Here is a 24,129-nt window from a genome sequence, read left to right on the forward strand (position 1 = left end):
AAAAACAATAAATAATACAGCTTCATCAACTGCACCAAAGAATAAAACAATTAAATGTGGATTGTTAAACATTAGGTCTCTCTCTTCCAAGTCCCTATTAGTAAATGATTTAATAATTGATCAACGTATTGATTTATTCTGCCTTACAGAAACCTGGTTACAGCAGGATGAATATGTTAGTTTAAATGAATCAACACCCCCGAGTCACAGTAACTGTCAGAATGCTCGAAGTACAGGTCGAGGAGGAGGATTAGCTGCAATCTTCAATTCCAGCTTATTAATTAATCAGAGACCCAGACAAAGTTTTCATTCTTTTGAAAGCCTGACTCTTAGTCTTGTCCATCCTAATTGGGAAAATCAAAAACATGTTTTATTTGTTATTATCTATCGTCCACCTGGTCCTTACTCAGAGTTTCTGTCTGATTTCTCAGACTTTTTATCTGATTTAGTGCTCAGTTCAGATAAAATAATTATAGTGGGTGATTTCAACATCCATGTAGATGCTGAGAATGACAGCCTCAACACTGCATTTAATCTATTGTTAGATTCAATTGGCTTCTCTCAAAATGTAAAGGAGCCCACCCACCACTTTAATCATACTCTGGATCTTGTCCTAACATATGGCATAGAAACTGAAGACTTAACAGTATTCCCTGAAAGCCCCCTCCTGTCTGATCATTTCTTAGTAACATTTACATTTACTTTAATGGATTACACAGCAGTGGGGAATAAGTTTAATTACAGTAGAAGTCTTTCCGAAAGTGCTGTAACTAAGTTTAAGGATCTAATTCCTTCATTGTTATGCTCTTCAGTGCCATGTGCCAACACAGTGCAGAGCAGCTACCTAAACTCTGCTCCCAGTGAGGTTGATTATCTCGTCAATAGTTTTACATCCTCACTGCGTATAACTTTGGATACTGTGGCTCCTCTGAAAAGGAAAGCTTCAAATCAGAAGTGCCTGACTCCGTGGTATAATTCACAAACGCACAGCTTAAAGCAGATAACCCGAAAGCTGGAGAGGGAATGGCGTCTCACTAAATTAGAAGATGCTCATTTAGCCTGGAAAAAGAGTTTGTTGCTCTATAAAAAAGCCCTCCGTAAAGCTAGGACATCTTACTATTCATCATTAATTGAAGAAAATAAGAACAACCCCAGGTTTCTTTTCAGCACTGTAGCCAGGCTGACAAAGAGTCAGAGCTCTGTAGAGCCGAGTATTCCTTTCACGTTAACTAGTAGTGACTTCATGGATTTCTTTACAAATAAAATTTTAGACATTCGAGAAAAAATTATTCATAACCATCTCAAAGATTATTCTTCATGTTCGGCTGCTTTCAGCACTGCTGGTATTTGTTTAGACTCTTTTGCTCCAGTTGATCTTTCAGAGTTAACTTCAATAGTTACTTCCTCCAAACCAGCAACATGTTTGTTAGATCCCATTCCTACTAGACTGTTCAAAGAAGTCTTTCCAATTATTGATGCTTCAATCTTAAAAATGATCAATCAGTCTTTATTAGTTGGCTATGTACCACAGACCTTCAAGGTGGCTGTAATTAAACCTCTGCTTAAAAAGCCATCACTTGACCCAGCTGTCTTAGCTAATTATAGGCCAATCTCCAACCTTCCTTTTCTCTCAAAGATTCTTGAAAGAGTAGTTGTAAAACAGCTAACTGATCATCTGCAGAGGAACGGTTTATTTGAAGAGTTTCAGTCAGGTTTCAGAATTCATCACAGTACAGAAACAGCATTAGTGAAGGTTACAAATGATCTTCTTAGAGCCTCTGACAGTGGACTCATCTCTGTTCTTGTCCTGTTGGACCTCAGTGCAGCTTTTGATACTGTTGACCATAACATTTTATTACAGAGATTAGAGCTTGCTATAGGTATTAAAGGTACTGCACTGCAGTGGTTTGAATCATATTTATCTCATAGACTCCAATTTGTTCATGTAAATGGGGAGTCTTCTTCAGACAGTAAGGTTAATTATGGAGTTCCACAGGGTTCTGTGCTAGGACCAATTTTATTTACATTATACATGCTTCCCTTAGGCAGTATTATTAGAAAGCACTGCATCAATTTTCATTGTTATGCAGATGATACTCAGCTTTACCTATCAATGAAGCCAGATGACACACATCAATTAGTTAAACTGCAGGAATGTCTTAAAGATATTAAGGCCTGGATGACCTCTAATTTCCTGCTTCTAAATTCAGATAAAACTGAAATTCTTGTTCTCGGCCCCACAAATCTTAGAAACACGGTGTCTAACCAGATACTTACTCTGGATGGCATTACTTTGGCCTCCAGTAACACTGTGAGAAATCTTGGAGTCATTTTTGACCAGGATATGTCCTTCAATGCACATATTAAACAAATATGTAGGACCGCTTTTTTGCATTTGCGCAATATTTCTAAAATTAGAAACATCCTTTCTCAGAGTGATGCTGAAAAGCTCATTCATGCATTTATTACTTCTAGGCTGGATTATTGTAATTCATTATTATCAGGCTGTCCTAAAAGCTTTCTGAAAAGCCTTCAGCTGATCCAAAATGCTGCAGCTAGAGTACTGACAGGGACTAGAAAGAGAGAGCATATTTCTCCCATATTGGCTTCTCTTCATTGGCTCCCTGTTAAATCTAGAATAGAATTTAAAATTCTTCTCCTCACATACAAGGTCTTGAATAATCAGGCACCATCTTATCTCAAAGACCTCATAGTACCATATCACCCCAACAGAGCACTTCGCTCTCAGACTGCTGGCTTACTTGTGGTTCCTAGGATACTTAAGAGTAGAATGGGAGGCAGAGCTTTCAGCTTTCAGGCCCCTCTTCTGTGGAACCAGCTTCCAGCTTGGATTCGGGAGACAGACACCCTCTCTATTTTTAAGATTAGGCTTAAAACTTTCCTTTATGATAAAGCTTATAGTTAGGGCTGGATCAGGTGACCCTGAACCATCCCTTAGTTATGCTGCTATAGGCCTAGTCTGCTGGGGGGGTTCACATAATGCACTGTTTCTCATTCACCTTATTTACTTTGTTTATACTCCACTCTGCATTTAATCATTAATTGATATTAATCTCTGGCTCTCTTCCACAGTTCTCTTCCCTCAGCCCAACCGGTCGCGGCAGATGACTGCCCCTCCCTGAGCCTGGTTCTGCTGGAGGTTTCTTCCTGTTAAAAGGGAGTTTTTCCTTTCCACTGTCGCCAAGTGCTTGCTCATAGGGGGTCGTTTTGACTGTTGGGTTTTCTCTGTATTATTGTAGGGTCTTTACCCACAATACAAAGCGCCTTGAGGCGACAGTTTGTTGTGATTTGGCGCTATATAAATAAAATTGAATTGAATTGAATTGAATTGAATTGAATTCAGCTCCCGTCATCAGCGTAATTTGACTGTTTTTAACAGATAAGGAGCAAGCGATGGTTTTATATTTGCATATTTCACAAGAACGTTAGGCAAGTAGTATGCACAAAAGACAAAATAAATCAACGTCTTCCAAACTGCTACATCTCATTAATTTATACTCCCAAAAAAAATCCTCTCCTCTGTTACAAGTAAGAAAAAGGCCATTCTGAAAGGACTATTCTTTGGCTAAAAATTTTCCTAAACTCTTACCATACTCTTAGACTCCTCATACCCTAGATCAGTGATTACCAAAGTGTGGGCCGGGGCCCCCTGATAGGGCCGCGAAAGTACTGCAGGTGTATTTCAGAGAAATACACCAGGAATCACTTTCTCTTGTATTGAAGTTTTAAGATTGGGTGGACCCCCATGAGATTCTCTATTTTTTAAGAGAGTCGCAGCAACCTTGACTTTGGGAATGAGATATATGAGAGCAGCTTAACCAAAACTCCCACACTCACCCTTCACTGTAGCTGTAAAGTCAGATACTTTGCGAGATCTGACTTCTGAGATTAAGAGGAAGTGTAAAAAGAGACTTATTTTATGGACATTTCCTAAACTATGTGGCTAGACTTAGAAGATGATCCAGTAGGATTTGTTTGTAAGAGGACCAGAAATCATGTCTTGACATCCAACCACCTCATACAGTAAGATTTAAAGAAATGTGGAGGTGTATAATGTCAACCTGCCTAAAAAAAAAAAAAAAAAAAGTCTCTCTATTGAAGGAGAGGGGCCTTCACTTCCAACATTCATCTTCGAGAAGATGAAAAAGAAATAAGAAGCAGAATATGTGTTAAGGTAAAAGCTGAGGATCAATCTGATAGAGCGCACTTTTCTCTCACACACATCAAAAGACAAATCAAATATCACGTGCAGCCAAGCATGAATAGCCCTTTGTTGTGTGGGAAAAGAGACATAGGTGCCACTGCGTGCCAAGCTACATGCTGTAACACATGCTGGTGAGCCATGCACAAACACAAATGAAGAGTGGACATACCAGAAGTTTTTGAAGGGTGTGTTGATTTCAAAGCCCCTGCGGTCCACATCTCTGATATTGGCAGCAGTCAGTTCTACTTCAGCAACAGCCAGCCCTGCTTTGTGATCCTGAAAATCACAAACACAAAGATGGAGAAAAATAATAATAATAATGACACTGATTTTTTTGCCCTCATTTTCTCACCAAAAAAATCTGAAAGGGAAATGTTAGGAACATAACAGGGATTTTTATCTTCTTCTTACATTACAGAATTGATCAGCTTACCTGACTGTTAAACATGGAGTTAAAAACTACAGGATGGTTAGCCTAGCTTAGCATTAAGGCTGGAGCCAACAACCAGCATAGCCACACACTTATTATTTTTAATTTTTGAATCACTTTTGTCAGCTGTATCTAAGCAAATAAGCGTTACCAAACTATTCCTACAAAAACAGAGCAAACCATATCATACAGAGCTCTCTCTTTTTAAATTTTAAGGCTAGCTGTTGCTAAGCTAATGTTAATGACATCTGCTCTAAAGCCAAATTAAGGATGTACATATTTAAATACTTTCAATCTTCTGATCTTAGTCTTGGCAAGGATGCAAATAAGCCATTTTGCAAATTATTCAACTATTCCTATATGTAGGACAAAATATGGCATACTGAACTTCATTTAGTTACTATTTACATTGGATTATAGTTAGTGCCATAGCAAGCTAATAAACTCAGAGTTATTCCTACAAAGAGAAAGAGGTTTGAGCCAGAGCCACAGAAAAATGCATAAAAAAGGATTAAAAAAAAAACAGCTATTCAAATTGCCGTTGAATGTGATTCATCAGTCAGCATAAATTGAAATATGTCTCTGACATAACACACTTTTGCTCATCGAATGATCATAAATGAGAGAGAAATATGGATGCATGTCAAAGATAACTGTTAATATTTAGAGGCCGACCGATATACAGCAGGATTTTTAAGTCTGATACTGATATGTGGCGATTCAAAAATCCAATATTCTGATATATCAGCTGTTTGTTTTTTTTTCTTTCAGACATACAAAACATAAACAGACTTCCCCAATGTTTGTTATATGTAGCAATTTATTTACTTATTCATGCTCAACTCTGCTCGAATTAGCTGGTGGTTGTTGTAGGGAAGTTTCAGAGTGCCCTCTGGTGGAAAAATTACGCAATCTCAACACATAGTTGAAGGGTGTTTTTCCGTCGCTTCTTTACTGTTTTCATTTTCATGTTTTGGTGATTATAAAAGAGGCGGCACAGTGGCGCAGCAGTTAGCACTTTCACTTCACAGCAAGACGGTCTTGCATGCAAATCGAGTCCGGGGCCTTCCTGTGTGGTATTTGCAGGTCCCCCGTGTCTGCGTGGGTTCCCTCTGGGTGCTCTTCCCACAGTCCAAAGACATGCATGGATTTAGGTTAACGTGTGATTCTAAATTGGCCGTAAGCGTGAATGTGAGCATGAATGGTTGTCTGTCTCTATGTGTTAGCAACAGAATGGCAACCTGTCCATGGTGGTACCCTGCCTCTTGCCCCATGGCAGCTGGGTCCCGCAATTGGATAAGGGAAAGAGAATAGATGGATAGATGGATGAATGAGCAGCTATTATAAATGCTGCTACTGATAGACTGGGAAATAGCTCATATTGGCCTGCTGACAAATTGGTTGGGCTCTACTACTGCTGTGCACAGTCACCTCCTAAAGACCCTTTTTATCCATAAAAGAATCTTCTTAGTTAAAAAAAAAAAGGCAAGAAAGCTAATTTCCCAGAACTTGCACCCTTTCTTGTAAACTGCTGGCCAAACATCACATACTGAATTGTACTGAAACAGACTGCAGAATGGTTTCTTCACACTAAAAGACTATTACTTTCATGTACATCTTTATTTCCTCCCACTATTAAAGCATAGATGTATGCTTCAACTATTTAATTTGAACAACATTCCCTAAGGAGCCCTGCAAATATTTGGCTTGCCACACTGGACAGTATTTCAAGCCCCTTCTGGCCAAATTACAGACCCTGCTTAATAAGGTGGGATCAACAGGTCAGCTCATTAAAACCACAACCTGTTACTCAAATGAGGCTTGAATGTCAACACTGAGAAAGAAGCACAATAACAGCTATATTATATATACATATATACACATATATATGTATATATATATATATATATATACACACACACAGACACACAAACAGGCACTGAATATAATGTTAGACTTGCACAAAGGGACATGCTGAACAGTCATTGGCTTTCTTCTTCTTCTCACCAATGACGTATAAACTGACTCTGTATGTGATGTGCGTGTTTGTGTGTTGCAGAGATACACAGGGGTGTGTGTGTGTGTGCGACACAGAGAAAGCGATAGAGACAGAAAGAAAGTGTTAGAGAGAAGGTATACCTGCGCATAACAGCAAAGTTCTGTTAAAGCCAAAAGTTTCATCTCGGGAATCCAAACCAGCCCAAGCTTTCAGCGTCAATGTTTTCTGAGGCACATTTGAGAAAATAGGGGTTATGTGCAGAGGCACGGTTTTCATAGGTTCCACTGTAACTCTGCATCGCACCATGCCCCTCCCTTCTCCCACTTCAACCTCAACACTCACAGCAGTTTAGACCATTTTCTATAGCCTAGAGCTCTGAGCCAGAAAGAGAGAGAAAAACAGACAGTGAGACAGAAGAAGTGCACCTACTCCCACACATATAAGCAAAACATCAAAACGGAACAGAAAACAGAGGGTTTCCAACTTTACACTAAAGAAAAGTACACACTCTAAACCATCACTGATGCACAGAGACAAAGCCAAAAATGTGACTCAAAAGATGAGGGTGACAAAGAGCGCAGAGAACACAGGGGAAGGGAGAGACGAGGGAAAACGTGTATGTGAAAGAAGGTCGTGATAATCTTCACAGAGAGTGGGTGAGACAGGTGAGGGGTCAGCTGAGCAGTTGACAGAGAAAATGTCTGTCTGTGTGTGTGTGTGTGTGTGTGTGTGTGTGTGTGTGTAAAAAGCCAGAATAAAATACCATCTACGCCAGTGCTCCAACAGTGAATTACAAATACTGCTTAAGTGAGGAGCACTAAACGCTGCCATGCTGTGCCAGCTATAAATCATGTGCTTTCTGCGCTAACTGTTCTTCACCAGTGAAAACAATTTACACTAATTACACCAAACAAAGAAAGAAATGAATCCACACCATCGTGGTTGATTAGGCGCTTTTTTGGAAGTGCACGGCCTAGCAGTGAGAAGAAGCGCGCGTGTGTGTGTGTGTGAAGAGCGCTGCCATATCGCTTGCTAAATGATTAGCAACCACCTTCTAGGAGCAGCCAGATTTTGCAGATTGCAACCCAAGATGGAAGTTTACTTAAATATTTTCATGCTGCAGCATTCCCAGCCTCATTTTTTTACTATTGTGTGGGCTGATTCAATTGAGGCTAATGTTGTCAAAAATCTTCATTTGGCCATCGTTAGCCCCAATTAGACTACTTCAAACTAATTTAGAGGACTGCAGTGAAAAGCACAACCAATTATTCTCCTGTCCTACAGTCCCGCACAATGATGCTGAGAGAGGACAATGAGGCAGCATCATGTGGAGATCCCGTGAAGCGCTATGAGTAATTAAGACCCTCTGATCTCACAAGAGGACGACATAAGCGACAGTGAGAGAGAAAGAGAGAGAATGTATGAGTGAGACTTGTTTGGCCAGATCCTAATTGAGCTAAAACTTTTGATGTGAGGGCCTCGGGGCCAGCACAAACTTGCCTCTCTATCCTATCAATTACAGCCACGTACAGTCATTGCTCTTTTAAGCTCAGTATGTTCAGAGGTTTGAAGACGCATGACGCTGTAATGAGAGCATGGGGTCATAGAGTAGAAAAGCAATCTCTTTCAAAGCTCACAGTTGCCATCCATTCAGTTCAGCTGACGATGTCGAGGCACCGTAATTCAAACACTGGAGGACAAATGGTTTACATGGATTGCTGGGGGGAAAAAAATGACACCAGGAGGATATGTGTATGTGTATGTGCGCAAACAGACATCAGCATTCACGCCTGTCTGAATGTATGTGCTGAGAGGGCAAAGCAGCCACCTATACCTAATGACCCTCATCTCACTCAGGCAGCCAATTAGAGAGTTGGGTGTTAGCGGCCGTCCAGCCCTCGCCACTCGTTACCTACCCAATATGTGCTGCAGCCTCCTGCCCTCTCCAATTAATTCACCAAGGATGGAGGGATGGAGAGAGGAAGGAAAGGCATTAGAGGTAAAAAAAATAAATAAATAAAGTCACCCTTTTACAACTGCCAAGGGGTAGGAGCCAATAATGGCGCCTATAGGGGGAAAGGTCTTAAAGCGAAAGTTCTTACGCATGTGTATGACTTTATCTACTCTAATACTGTTTTGTCCACTTACCATGTGACACAAAGTATCTATGGGAAGTTAAACAAAAAGAGCAGAAATTGTCTTGCATCAATAAAACTGTTACATGGTGTAAAGGTCAAAGAATCTCGCTCACGCTTAACCTCATAAATTTCTGAGCCAAGGCCGCTCTGAATATTCTAGCCATGCATCTGATTATTTCTCTCAAAGCTTTCCGAGCCCTGATTTCCTGTGAGCCAGTCACTCCTCAGCACCGGGCCCGCTCTGAAAGAAACCAGACAAACAGAGGCAGGCCTCTACGTCTATCTCCAATTCCATGACCACTCAAGCACTTAAAGCTGCTCTAAAAGTACGCAGGGTAACACCATCTCGCACAGGGGTAGGTGAGTTTAAAGAGCACACACTCAATGGAGACAAAAGACTGTCTGATTATTTTTAAACATTAGGCAGCGAGGCAGCGAAGGGCAATGATGGCGCATAAAACACAGAAGCAGAAAAAGAATGCTGGACACATGACGACAAAAGAGAGAACGAGGCGAGTGGTGAACGTACAGGTGAACTTAAATTTATGTTCAGTGTTCAATTTATACATTTTGAATATATTCCTCAAAGTCAGGTGAAACTGTAACCACCACTTCCCGTCATTTGGGTAAAAATATTTCACAAAAACCTGACTGTGCATACTGTACGTGGTTATAAAGACTTTCAAGACTCAGACAGCTCCTTCACTGTGAGCTAAAGAGCATGTCTGGACAAAAATGAAGATCCTATAATTGCATAACTAATCACACATGACTCAAATGAGTGTCAGTCCACCTGGATCTTAGCATGCACAGACCTCAATCAGGGGACTTATGTGATTTGGAGACTTTTATTCCAGCTCCACTAGAAGGTCAAATTAATTTGGTTTATTTCCCATCAGCCTCAGCTGCACTTTGTTCTAATTAACAAATGCTAGCATGCAAACACAGCAAATTAATACCACTTTCAGACAGCTAACCAGCATCACAAGTCATCTTCTCAGTGCCACCTTCATTTGACTAGAGCTGACAGTGTTTTCTAATCTCTGTGTCTGTCCACAGAATAGACAACACACACAGTAGTGCCACAAACACGTAAAACAGTCATAAATCTTTATTTGTGTGCGGCTGACATCGGATGAGCACTGACTGTGCATGCAGTAATGCAGCAGTGACTACCAAGCATTCGTGAGTCAGAACAGCAACATGGCGGCATGTTGCTGCAGCTGGTGTGAACGTTGCAGGATGGTGTCTTATAACAATAAGAAGCACTTTGAATACAAAATGATTTAAAGAGCAACCACGCCCTGAGCTTTATCTGGTGACAATTTGTGGTCACAGTCAGTGTAAGTTTCACATGCTGTTCGGTCAATTCACTCGACTCACAGCACGAGCTCACGAGGTGCAAGATTACTGAAAACAGTATGATGTCAGTACAGACTTCAAGGCTGTCTATACCTGACAGAAAACAACTGCGCATGGAGACACAGAGTCTGGACAGCAAAAATATTTTCTATATAGACTATAAATATATATAATAACTATAAAAGTTGGAATGCTGTGCAAAATGTAAACAATAACAGAATGCAATGAATGCAAATCTCATAAACCCATATTTTATTCACAGTAGAACATAAATGTTAAAACTGAGAAAGTGTATTATTTTAAGAAAAAAAAAAAAAGTAATTTTAAATTTGTCTTATGTCTTATGTCAAAAAAGTTGGGACAGGGCAGCAAAAGGCTGGAAAAATAAGAAGTACTGAAAAGAAACAGCTGGAGGAACATTTTCCAGCTAACTGGGTTAATTAGCAACAGGTCAGTAACATGAGTGGGTATAAAAAGAGCATCTTAGAGAGGCAGAGTTTCTCAGAATACTGGCAGAGGTTCACCAATCTGCAAAAAACTCTCTACTGTTTGAGAATGATGTTGTGAAGACTGCTCATCATCTGCAGTGCATAATGTCAGAGATTCAGAGAATCTTAAGAAATCTCTGTGTATAAGGAACATGGCTAAAAATCTTGGAAGCCCTTGATCTTTGGGTCATCAGGCAGCGCTGCATTAAAAACAGGAATGATTCTCTCATGGAAATCACTGCATGGGCTCAGGAACACTTCCACAAACCTCTGTCTGTAAACACAGTCCAGCCACAAATGCAGCGTAAAGCTCATGCAAAGAAGAAGCCGTATGTGATCATGATCCAGAGATATCACTGTTTTCTCCGGGCCAAAGCTCGTTTAAAATTGACTAAGGCACAGTGGAAAACTGTTCTGTGGTCAGACAAATTGAAATGTGAAGCATCCCACACCCTTTGAACTAAACAGGAGAGGGACCATCCGGCTTGTTATCGGCGCTCAGTTCAAAAGTCTGCATTTCCGATGGGATGGGGGTGCATTGGTGACTATGGAATTGGCAGCCACACATCTGGAAAGGCACCATCAATGCTGAAAGGTATATAGAGATTTTAGAGTAACGTACGCGCCCATCCAGATGACTGACCATTTTTAGCATCTTTCAGATTCTGATTTTTCTGCACACAACTATGTGCCATTTGGTTCACTCTCACTGCTACATTTCAGCAGCAGCAGCCAGCTGTCCATAAGAAAAAGGGTCTGAAAACCCAGCTGTACATTACCTACACAGCAACAAACAGGAGACCGGCAAGTACCACTGAACACAGTACAGTATTTAGTGGCTAAAGAACCATTATTTATTTAGTCAACAGGCAAATGTTTTCTATTACAATCAATTTAATATGTCAGTATCAGTGATGACAGCTTACAAGCATCAAAAGAGAACGAAAGGCAGGTGCAAATTGGTCTCGTCACATAGTACAAGAGTTAAATTTGTTATGTTTTAGTTAAATCAGGTATGAGGGAAAAAACTAAGAGCCTCAGTCACAGCATCAGTTCTACAATGGGGCCTTGAAGTCTCGGGATGACGTTAATTCTCATAGAGAAGATCTTGTGAAGAGCAAAGAGATTTAATTAAAGCAAAGATTAATTAAATTTTCAGTTCCAATCTTATTGTGTACTTTTTTTTTTTTTTTTTTGTCGTCTCCCCACAAGGAAAGGCTCTAGCGCATGTTGAAAGTTTTCATTTCAACTAAGATTTAACTTGCAACTGGTAGGAATTCTAAATTATACACAAGATGACAGCGAGAAATATGATCATTCAACCATCAATCAATCCCTCAGCTACTGGAGTGAAAACAAAGTGGGGAACACTTTTGATGTATGACATGATAAGACAGGAAACAAGTCACTCTGCTTGTACCAATTTGCCTATGCAGGGCATGGCAGGGAGATCACTCTCAGAGTAACCGCGTGTGTGCGAGCCACACTTTGCGCACTGTCTGACTTTCTTTACCTTGGTGTTTAAGTGACCTTAACCACAGCTCCATCACAGGGCTTACGGTCCGTGAGAAATGGGGTAGGGGTGTTGAAGGAGGAGCTGGGAGGATGATGTTTCCAATAGCTCGTTCATCATGTTAGATTAAATACTCCACTCCACTGAACTTGAACAGGGCTATGGTCTATCTCCCTCCCTGTGCTCTTGCTCTCCATCACTCTCTCCTTTTCTTACAAAACCACCAACGCTTGATCGTCACTCATGCGAGCCCTTCACCAAACTGGTCTTTCCACCCTGTTCGCTTCATCTTCCTACTTCCATCTCTCTGTTTCTGACTCTTAAGTCTCTTGTCTTTCATTTTGCTGCCTGCTTTCCTCTCTGCGAAATGCACCGCAGCTGCTCCTGCATTTATGCCGAGGATTTAGCTTGTAAGCTAAAATAATACAATTAATTTGTTCTCTCCCTGATTCTCTCTTTCCCTCCATTTCTCCCGCTGTCTCAGATCAAGGAAGTGGAAATGTGCTGACAAGGAGTGATACCCAAAAGAGAATTCTAACAAAGATGTTTGTTCAGGCTAATGAAGAAAATAATGAAAAGCAAACAACAAAACTACAAGAGCGAGTGAAACAAAATGAGAGCCAAGGAGGGATGGAAATGAGATGAATGCATGTAGCATTATCAAATATGCACACAAATACGTGTCAGGCACTTTAAGAAATAGTATCACGGCTGTGAGGTATCTTTCCATCTCAGATATTTTATCTCGCTGCCGGGACAGGAGTAGGCAGAGAACAAAGAAGTCGTACATGAGCAGGGACTATCAGGGTTTAATTGGACTGACATCAAATATGAGAGACTCAAGGGAAACTATGAGTAAAAGAAAATGTAGCTCTTCTTTATTCCATAAAGAAAATGGAGACGGAAGGTCCACAATAATAAGACCAAGCCACACATTAACGCTAAGTCTGCTACTTCAGGGACATTACTCACTGTTTGAACCTTTTGTTCCTATAATAAGGGCCTCCAAAACACATGCCACCCCAGCTGTCATAGGGCGAGAGGCAGGGTACACCCCGTACAGGTCACCAGTCTGTCAATGATACCTCAGCGGGGCGATCACCTTAGTACTTCAAGTGTATGGCAGCATGGTGCCATACACCGTGGTTAGCACTGTTGCCTCACAACTAGAAGGTCTGGGTTCGATTCTACCTTGGCCCGGACCTTTCTGTGTGGAGTTTGCAGGTTCTCCCCGTGTCTGTGTGGGTTTTTCTCCAGGTACTCTGATTTGCCTCCCACAGTCCAAAGACATGCAGTTAATGGGGTTAGGTTAATTGGTGATTCTAAATTGGCCATAGGTGTGAATGGTTGTCTGTCTCTCTGTGTTAACCCTGCGACAGGCTGGCGACCTGTACAGGGGGTACGCTACTTCTCACCGTATGACAGCAGAGATGGGCTCCTCTACCCCCCCACCCTAAGGCACTTCAGTGTTTGTTTCACTTTTCGGACCCATAAGCTATGTCCATCTTTTATACCGTCTGTGGCCAGTAAGTAGAATTTTTCGTCTTTGTAAGGCTAAACTACACGTCCTTATGGTTACAACTAGCAAAGAAAAATATAAAAGGTAATATGTATAAGGCTTAAATGATTCATCAAGCAGGTACTGTGTCTCTTCTTCAGATTGGAGTCTACAAATTTTTAAAGTTAAGTCTGTGTTGCAAACTGGGATCCAAAAGTTTGCAAGACACCAGAATGTACCAGGCAGGCTTGCTTAATAAAAGATACTATGGAGTTTTCAGAGCGCAATTCAAAGGGACTAAAATTAAGGATATCTTGACTTCAGCTTCTTTAACGCTGGCCATTCTTTTTTAAAATCTGTCTCTCAAATGCAATACTAAATGCGTAGTTCTCACTTGAAGATTTAAAATGTTCATCAGAAACACTGCTTCTATATCCATTTATCCATCCTCCAGAGGATTTCAACACTGCAGACTAGTACAGCCTTCACATTAGGTGGTGGTTTAAAAATGGCAAAAAAGCAAGAATGTACCAGACAGTAAAAAATTAAACTGATCGCTCAGCAATTATGCAGAAAGCTGGAGGTAAAGCTGCAGAGTATTTTAAAAAGCCGGTTCAGCACTGTTGATATTTACGGTATCAAACTGCTTAAAATAGAACAAATGTAAAACCAGGGGTTGTCACTTAAAACATCATCAGACAGAAATCACAAAGGTGCAGGTCATCCCAGTATGTATCAGAATAAAGTTCCTCACTTCTACAAGAAATAAATAGATAGCCTGAAACCTCTGGGTGTGTTTAGACAATATTTTTTATAACCGTTTAAGTGGTGTCTTCAATTAGTGCAGTTTTAACCAGTGAGCAAAATAGGCTAAAAATAAAACGGAAATGCAGAAAAAGTAAAAACAGTGAAAAGCGGCTTTGGGGAAAAAAAAGAAAAAAATCCATATTTTAGTCGTCTCCACAGCCGTCTCTCTCTCTGCTTATAATGTATTCACTCATTAAAGAACAAACAGGTTGGGTGCTAATTCTCTCAGCATCTGAGATTCAGTAATGATGAGTGTAAACAGATGAAAACTGCCACAGTTTAAGAGGTCACATCAACAATATGTTAACGCTCCAAGTCTCACAACCAGTAGAAAGAAACAGTGGTAAATATTTTTGTCCCACTCCTGTTTTGGACCTTAACAAACTTAACTGAGTGTGTCATCCCCGAATAGGGTCAGCTTCTCTTATTTTCCGCTTAGTACTTCTCCCTTCTCGTCTTGCTGTTCTGCACTAAACACTTGCATAAATAAGCGACCGAATGAGGTGCTGCAGTTGGGAGAATCCTTGCATGCTAATAACACTGAAACAATAACACTTTTCTGCTCCTGACAGCTCACATTCAATTCGGATGAAACTGCAGTTGCACACAGACAAGTGTGCGTTTCAACTCACGTCCACAAATTAACAGAGCGCTGACAGCCATCAATAGCAGACATACCCACATATGGACAGATGGTCAGAACTGTACAAATTTCCGCAGGCGATACACTCGTCTATGTGCAACTCTTTCTTCCTTTTTTTAAATCTGCCTTTGTCTCACTCTTCAAATGTTTCCATACACTGTATGCAAAAATGCAACCCCAAAAAAGTTAATGAGCAAAAGCAAAAAAAGCAGACCATACCTAAAGAAAACTATCAAAAGAATTGTAGTACATATGGTAGCTCCAATCTGTCTGTATGGCTAAAAATATATTGATTTACTTACTCCAAAAAGCCATGAACCTGCCACTCATATCTGTTATGAGAGAATTTTAATTATAGACTCAAACTCACGAATAACCCCCTTACGCATTATGCTCGAAATATAGCACTATGTATATAACATGTCTTCCCCAAACTGCAGACTGCAGCTGAATGCCAATTTAAATGCCTGGATGTGTGCTGCTCTAAAATTTAGTTATCACCTCAAGAGTCCCCAAGGTCCCCTACTCAATAAGCTGCAAATTTAAGCAATGATTAACATCCAAAGACTATATATTGTACCCTCTGTCAATTATCTTTCTAGACAAGCCAAATTTACATGCTACATATTTCATAAGCTGTTAATAAAAGACGAACCTAGCCACTGTGGCGTTACCCATTGGTTAATGAGATTCCATAAGGTCTCAGTAACCCAGGCCTAGAGACCAGTTAGTGACGGTCTGGCAAAACAGCGATCATGAGGAAAAAATATCTATTTCCTGACCGGTTCGTGGGCAGTTGTTGGCTATCGCTAGGTGAAATCAGTCCCAAAGAGGGTGCTGCACCAAAAACCTCCCTGTGATTGTTTTGGTTGGTAGCACATCGCCGTGGTCACCCATAGTTTGCATGGAAGATGCAAAATTGTCTTCGCACACTCTCTCAGAGCTGTGGTGAAACTTGAAAAAGTGCAAGACCAGAAACAGTAAATATTCACCTTTAAAGTAAAAGTTGCGCCTTACCACTAACACCAACATGTTTCCAAAGGTACAACTTTTACTTTGAAGGTGAATGTTCATCGTTTCCAGTTTTTGTCGCACTTTTCACAGTTTCACTACCGCTTGGCAAGTAGTTTGCAAGCGTTTGCAGAAACGTCGGCATTTTCCATGCTAACTACTGGTTATCACGGCAACCCGCTAGCAACCAAAGTGCAATTGCAGTGAGGTTTTCAGTGCAGCACCGTATACCACTTTCATGCTTGAGGAACCACTTGCCAACTGGTACCAGAATACAAACCTTTCCCTTGTGACTGGTGGTTACCGGGGGGGGGTGTCACTGACCGGTCTATAGGCCTGCACGACTGAGGCATTATAAAGAATCAAACTGAACATCTTTGCCTTAGCCATACTGCAGTTCTAAAACCGGATGTTACAAGCAGAGGGTGGATCTGACCGAGAAACCAAGAACAATGTGCACTCTCACAGTATGATAGCCAGTTATAATGGGGGACCATAATTTATAAAACAAACATTATTGTGCATTCAAGAAGACTTGAAACTACTGATTGAACTCATAAATTTATCAGGATAGTGTTCACTGAGGTGATAGGCCAAGTGAGCAGTAGAGATGTTTTCCCATAAACTTCCATACAATTTGCAAACAAAACTGTTGCCCTCTGCTGGACATTTAAAAGAATACAGGCTTAAAGTACCTTTACAGGTAGATTTTTTTATCCCCAGTTCAACTGCTACTAAAATACTTTTCCCATAAACTTTAAACCCACTACATACTTAGTCTTTTATCACTTGTTCTCCAGCTCGTTACGGCTGTGATTGAGCTTTTTGGCCAATGTGGCTACAAGCAGTCTTTCCTGAGCGCCCAATGCTTCTCAGTGTACCCTGAAGCATTTTTACACAAATATATTTGCTTTCTGCATTACACATTCAAAAACATCTCCATTTCTGCCACCGCTGCTTCAAATAGGCTCTGATCTTCCCTTTTTTAAACAGGAAGCTGTCATTCTGTAGAGAGGAAGTCCCGATGGTGTTGGAAGTACCTGTTCTGTTTTGCAGAGCCTGACTTTACTCCCCGCCAGGGACACCAGCACTCTGCCTTTGTAACCGCGGAGCTCCAGCAAGCCTCGCTTGTTTGTGGAGGAGGGGTGGGAGAGGCTGTTGGAGCGCTTCTGGGAGCCGCAGGCAGGGGGGCGCGTGGCCGTCTGAAGAGTTTCCATCCACTCCTGGCGCTCCCCTGTGGACACGTGCATGAGTGAGAGACAGAAACAAGAGAAAAAGAGAGGCAGATGGTGCATGTGGATACAAGTGTGAGCGTATAAAGGAGTGAATACAAGAGGGAAAGAAATCAAGACAAGCCAGAGAGAGAACTAGACAAAGAGAGATCAGGGCATCCTAAAGTCTTTGAATCATAGTGTTAATTCATCATTTTTGCATCTCATCTGTGAGCTACATTGGCTGCTAAATCTCTGCTGCATACTGATACAGAAAACTCCAGCCTAAAAGAAAAGTAATTGAAACACAGGATGAGCCACAATTGGTGAAAATTAACTCAGCCCCCTGGAAGAAAAGAAAAAAAGAAAAAACAAAAAAAAAACACTATCCTACAACGCTGAAAAGTGCAAATTCTAGCAGTGGAGATACAGATATCTGCTTCTCAGAGATTTGCAACCCTCAAGCAAAATGTGGCGGGGATAATTTCAGTCAAGACAACACCTAATTAAACTATACGATTAAAAAAGTACAGGTTCTAATAAGAAGCAGCTACAGTTCTCTGAATCCACTAATTTGTCTCAAGTTTGGAAGAAAAAAGTCACAGAGAGGTGTGACTATATTTTAAAAAACAGCTTATCTTGGATTAAAATAAGTATCACTTCTTCTTCTACCATTCTTATATTGTGGTTAGAATTGTTTGTCAAGGTCCAAATCCTTATCTACTGCTGCAAGGCATTTCAAACATTCTGTTTTCTTTTCTCATGAAATGTGATAAACACTTTAAGTTATTAATAACTTAAAAAAAAAAACAGCATGTCATTGCCTCAAAGAGACATTTGAAAGGTTCTCACTTCTAGATAACTTGTAATCAGCAGTAGCTACTGCTTCTACCAATCGCTACATTAACATTAAGACAACATGAAGACCATTTTAAATGTGCATGACAGCATGCTAACAGGCAACAAAAAATGTCTTACTGACTTGTTTTGGTCTATTCTTAACCAGGTTTTCACTTTTATCATTACAAAAGAGAAGGCTTTTAGGATGGTTTTAACAGCAAAAACCAAACACAGCATATCTGCTGTCGGCACGGTGGTGGAGGGGTGATGATTCGGGCTTGTTTTGCGGCCACAGGACCTGAGCATTTTGCAGAACGTTGAGTCGACCACAAACTCCTCAGTACACTGTATTCTAGAGCCAAATGCAAGACAGCTAAAGCTTGGCCCATATTGGGTCATGCAACACGGCGTTGATCCCAAGCACAGCAGCAAATCTGCAACAGAATGACTGAAAACAAATAGCCCAGTCAAAGTCCAGACCTCAACCTGACTGAAAAGCTGTGGAGGAGAGCTGCACGTAAATGAATGCCAAAGCTCAACAAGAAACAGTGCGAGAGCGCAGACCTCTGCCAAGGAAGCTCCATCTCTGGGTAGTATTTACTTTTAAGGGAACAGTATTGTATTTTGTATATATTTATTTTGTTTTCTTTGTTCTTTTTAAACATACTTTAATTAGTTTGCAGTGCGGTAAAAAATCAGATAGGGCAGCATGACAGATGCTTACTATGGTTACATACATTATGTAGGAGTAGGTAATGGATAACAGGTATTGATTGGTACGTAACTGGACACAAATAACTTGAACTTCTATGTTATACTACAGTATATTTCTAACTAAGGAGTCAGCTCATTCTCTTTCTCTTGACAATACTTTCTTTAAAGACAATACATTTTGGGGTCAATTTGAAAGAAAGGCAGATGTGAGAAATAAAAGTGAGGTCAAAGGTCAAATGTGACATATTTAGATCCAAACTATAATGTGATATTTAGAATCCCTTTACACCAGTATCATTTTTCTAAATACTGCCAATACAAACAAAGGGAAAGGAATTTTAAGCGTAATTTTAAAGATAAAAGAAATTTTATGAAAGTTTGACCTCATTTGACGTTGAAGAGGAGGTCAGAGGTCCAAAGATCCAAAAACATGATATTTAATATGATGTCGGCCCACCCTTTGCAGCTAGAACAGCTTCAACTGTTCTGGGAAGGCTTTCCATAAGGTTTAGGAGTGTTTATAGGAATTTCTGACCATTCTTCCATAAGTGCATTTGTGAGGTCAGACCCTGATGTTGGATGAGAAGGCCTGGCTTACAGTCTACAGTCTAATTCATCCCAAAGGTGTTCTGTCGGGTTGAGGTCAGGACTCTGTGCAGGCCAATCATGTTCTTCCACGCCAAACTGGCTCATCGATATCTTTGTGGTCCTTGCTTTGTGCACTGGTGCACAGTCATGTTGGAACAGGAAGGGGCCATCCCCAAACTGTTCCCACAAAGTTGGGCACGTGAAATTGTCCAAAATGTCTTGGTATGCTGAAACAACCCCTCACCATAATCCCCCCGCCACCAAACTTTACACTTGGGACAATGCAGTCAGACAAGGACCGTTCTCCTGGCAACCACCAAACCCAGACTCACCCGTCAGATTACCAAATGGAGAAGTGTTATTCATCACCTCAGAGAACACATTTCCACTGCTCTAGAGTCCAGTAGCATTTACAGTAGCTTTACACCACTGCATCTGACGCTTTGCATTATGCTTGATGTAAGGCTTGGATGCAGCTACTCAACCATGGAAAGCCATTCAGTGAAGCTCTCTACACACTGTTCTTGAGCAAATCTGAAGTTTGGAGGTCTGTAGTGATTGATTTTGCAGAAAGGTGGTGATCTCTGTGCACTATGCACCTCAACATCCTCTGACCCCACTCTGTGATTTTACATGGCCTACCACTTTGTGGCTGAGTTAATGTAAGTGATTGGAACACCTGAATTCAATAATTTGGATGGCTGAGTGAATACTTTTGGTAATATAGTGTAGTTTTAAATGGCTCCATGTGGCATTATCATCACTTTGACCTTCAGATCAATCTATTGACATTGAAGGAGAGGTCAGAGGTCAAGTGTGACATATTTTAAAGCTTTAAATGACACTTTCTATATGTTGAAGATACACACCACACTAGTAAGAATCATAGTTTCTAAGTTATAAGGCTTTTTCTCAAATTTTGACCAATAAATCATTAAGTTAACATTGAAGACCTTGGTGCATGTAAGACAAATTTAGTGGATTGTTATCATGACACCACTCTACACCCCTACAAAGTTTTATCAGAATTAATTTAAAACCTTTCGAGCTATTGTGTTCACAGACAGAGTGGCACACACACACACAAACGCTACCAAAAACATAAGGTAATCAGTCAGTTCCTTATATTTTTTTGCTGTTTGGGGGTTTGAAATGACACCCCACCCCACCCCACCCCCCCCCCCAAAAAAAGACATCACAGATTGTATACATTATGCTGTGAAACAAATAAATCCAAAGATTTACAGGCCTCAGACTCCTAGAGTAGCTATGATTAGACAATTGCTGCACAAAGACCGGGCTTAACAAGCAGTCAATTGTCCCATCAATGGCATATCTAACATTGTTTGGCGTCTCTTCAAAAACTATGTGTCCTTGAGCAAGGCACAGAGATGTTTAACTTACTGTAAATCCCCCTGGATTACTGCACAGATAAATGGCTCAACCGTAGAGTGATGCATCATGTTTCGCACAGGGTTTACATTCAAAAGATGTACACTCAAAAGGCCTCTCAGATATCTTCCCCTACAACTTTTCAAACAAACATAAAAGCAGACATGAAGCACACGCTGTAAAGCCCATCCCTCTACCGCCCAAGACACTGTGCTATCAAAGCCCACAAAGTGGAAACACACGAAATACCAAAGGACTGTAAACACACACAAAGACTCACATCACAGGTCCAAAGCAGAACCCACAATGGTAGCTGTTCTATACAAGCCAGAAGAAGAAATGAAAGAAAACAAAAACTCTATAAAATAATATGAATACCATGTGGTCACTCAGGGTGTGCATGAAAATTTGAAAGAAGATTGTTTTTTTCCTAAAAAAAAAAATTTATAAGCACTTTATAAGCACAAAGTATCTGAAATATAAATATACTTCTCACTCATCATGAGAAAAAAAGAAAAAGTACTGATAGCAATACAGTTTACCCAAATTTAAAAAGTGACTAAGTTCTCAGCAAAACCACAAACATTCTTATGTGGTCACAAAGGGGGCATCACACCGGCTCTTTCAGGAAATGTATTTCTGAATATCTCATGCATAGTTTTAATGCACTTTGGTCAAAGGTTCACGGTGAAAAAACACCTTCACTTGGTATAATTACCTCTCTGTTTGCATTTCTTATCCTTTACTGTGCATACTATGTGCAAGTCCTTTGCTTAAAGAGAAAAAAAAAGGAAAAAAAATGGCAACACAAATTTATGACGTGAAAGTTTTTGACTAATGAAAATGTTTTTGAGAAGTTAACAAACTATGCTGCTGTAGCACGTCAATTTAGGAATGTTATTGATCTCCTTGATGGAAAAATTCATCTTTTTCACTTTTTTGCCACATCTAATTTGCAGGAAAAAAAAAGAAAAAAAAAAAAAAGAATGGCCTGGAGCTGGCAGGGACTCGGTGTGTTCCTCAAAGAATGTCAAAGTGAAAAGAAATCCAACGAAGAACAGCGTGTACTCAACCAGTGAAGGAGAAAAAACTCACCGACATCTCACTGTTTGAAGGACTAAAATTCGCCTAAACATGCTATTTTTTTTTTGTTGATTTGAATTCAAAAAAGGTAAACTTTCATAAGTTCTATAGTCATTACACAAAAAGTAAAATATTACAAACCTTTTTTTTTGTTACTTTAGATCATTATGGCTTACAGCTTATGAAAATAAAAAATCTCATATTATAAGTTTGAGAAAATTACTATTCAAATAGTATAAATACAGAGTATCTCTCGTTCGATACACACGGCTGCGATAATGAGTACGACTACTGACAGTTCCAGTTGGTGATCACTGACACCCTCCATAAGCAGCGTAACCCATGGAGGGGTATTAAAGCCTATTAAATGAAGGGAAACATGCGGTAAGAAAAGCTACACAAGCAACAGGGACGATCACAGCCTTGAGAGGACTGCCAAGAAAAGTTAGTTCAAGAATTTGGGAGAGTTTCACAAAGAGTGGACTGAGGCTGAGCCACCACACACAGACATCTTCAGGAATGGGGCTACAACTGTTGCATTCCTAATATCAAACCACTCAAGTACTGGACTGTTGCTCAGTGGGACAAAGTATTATTTTCAAATGAAAGGAAATTTTGCATTTCATTTGGAAATTCAGGTCCTAGAGTCCGGAGGAAGCACTGATAAGGCACTGCCTCTAAGGTGTCTGAAGTCCACTGTGAAGTTTCTCCAGACTATGATGATTTGGGGTGCCACATCATCTGCTGGTGGTACTGATGGTTGGCACACTGTGTTTCAAGTCAAAAGTCAATGCAGAAGCTACCAGGAGGTTTTAGAGAGTGTCATGCTTTCATCTGCTGACAAGCTTTATGGAGATCCTGATTTATCGTTCCAGCAGGACTTAGCACCTGCCCACTGAGCTTGTGCTCCACTGGCCAGCCAACTCACTTGACCTGAACCTCAGAGAATCTCTGAGGTTCAGGTCCGGTCAAGCGGAAGATGAGAAACACCCAACCCAAAAATATAAATGACTTGAGGGATGCTATCAAAGCAAACTGGCTACAATAACTCCTCACCCTCTGTAACAACCATGTAGAAGGGTATAAATGAAGTTGGATAAGTCTGTACTGGAAATCATTTTTGACTGATCTTAGGAAATATTTAAAGAATTTGAGCTACTGGATTTCAGATTTTCACTAGTAATTCATAAAAGGTGAAAAAAAAAACAAAAAAAAAAAGTGAAAAAACTGATTCACAACCACTTCTGCTGCTTCTTCTGAGGTGGCCGAGGGTATGTGGAGTAGATCTTGACTTATTTATAGGTGGGTTGAAATTTTCAGCAGCTGAGTCACAAGACTCAGCTTTACAGCTAAAGGATAAAGGACACTCTTTTGCAGATGCCAATGTTCACATTTTGGACAAGGAGGACAGATAGTTTGAAAGAGAAGTAAAAGAGGCTATCCATGTCCACTACAACTCAGTCACAGAGATCCCTTCACAGGCACCTCAACCCCCATTCACACCTCACTTCAGGTGACCTCAGTACTTCATACAATAGGGTGGGGCAAGATCTCCCAGTGGTTTCATCCAAAACCCCTGGTGGGAATGACCCAAACCTTTTAAACACCTTGGTTCATATGAGGATGCACATGACCAAAAGTGGGTCAACGACCACCTCCAAACAACCCCCACTAGGGTTTAAATGCCTGGGATGCTCCACCTTTTGGATTTAGAACCAAAGAAGCCTCTTTAATGAGGTGAAACTTCTTCAAAAACTTAAAGAAGTCCAGTCAAGCTCTTAAGATTATTGGCAGATACTATTTGTCAATCTATTGGTATCAACAATTATAAGGCCATGAAAAACAACCAGCTGATCCAAGCAAAGTTGGTCAGAGTGTAAACAAAGAAATAAATATCTACACATAACAAATATTTTGGAAATTATTTTTTTTGTGTCTGAAATATATCAAAATATTGGCATTTTAAAATCACCAAGTAGCCTAATTAAATAGGCCAGGCTCTACAGGGCACAACAGAAAGAAGGCATTAATAACTGAATGCTTAAGCAAAAGGACAAAAAGTGAGTGATTGTTGCGGCTAATTAAAAAAATATGTTCAAATGAAACCTTCTGCTAAAAGTGTGAGTAACCAGTTCAACATCCCATCCCAACTGTTGGCTAAAACATGTTTAACTTGCTTATAGTTTA

The 24,129-nt window shown here is 40.3% G+C and overlaps 1 protein-coding gene across 1 annotated transcript in view; it reads right to left on the reverse strand.

The window, feature by feature from the left end:
• Positions 1 to 24,129, reverse strand: part of arap2 (ArfGAP with RhoGAP domain, ankyrin repeat and PH domain 2) — a 174,253-nt gene that overhangs the window by 114,011 nt on the left and 36,113 nt on the right. The window contains 2 exon segments of the mRNA XM_030753721.1: positions 4,395 to 4,501; positions 17,155 to 17,348. Coding sequence (XP_030609581.1) covers positions 4,395 to 4,501; positions 17,155 to 17,348 — 301 coding nt within the window.

Source organism: Archocentrus centrarchus, chromosome 18, assembly GCF_007364275.1.
Source record: "Archocentrus centrarchus isolate MPI-CPG fArcCen1 chromosome 18, fArcCen1, whole genome shotgun sequence".
Taxonomy (NCBI): Eukaryota; Metazoa; Chordata; class Actinopteri; order Cichliformes; family Cichlidae; genus Archocentrus; species Archocentrus centrarchus.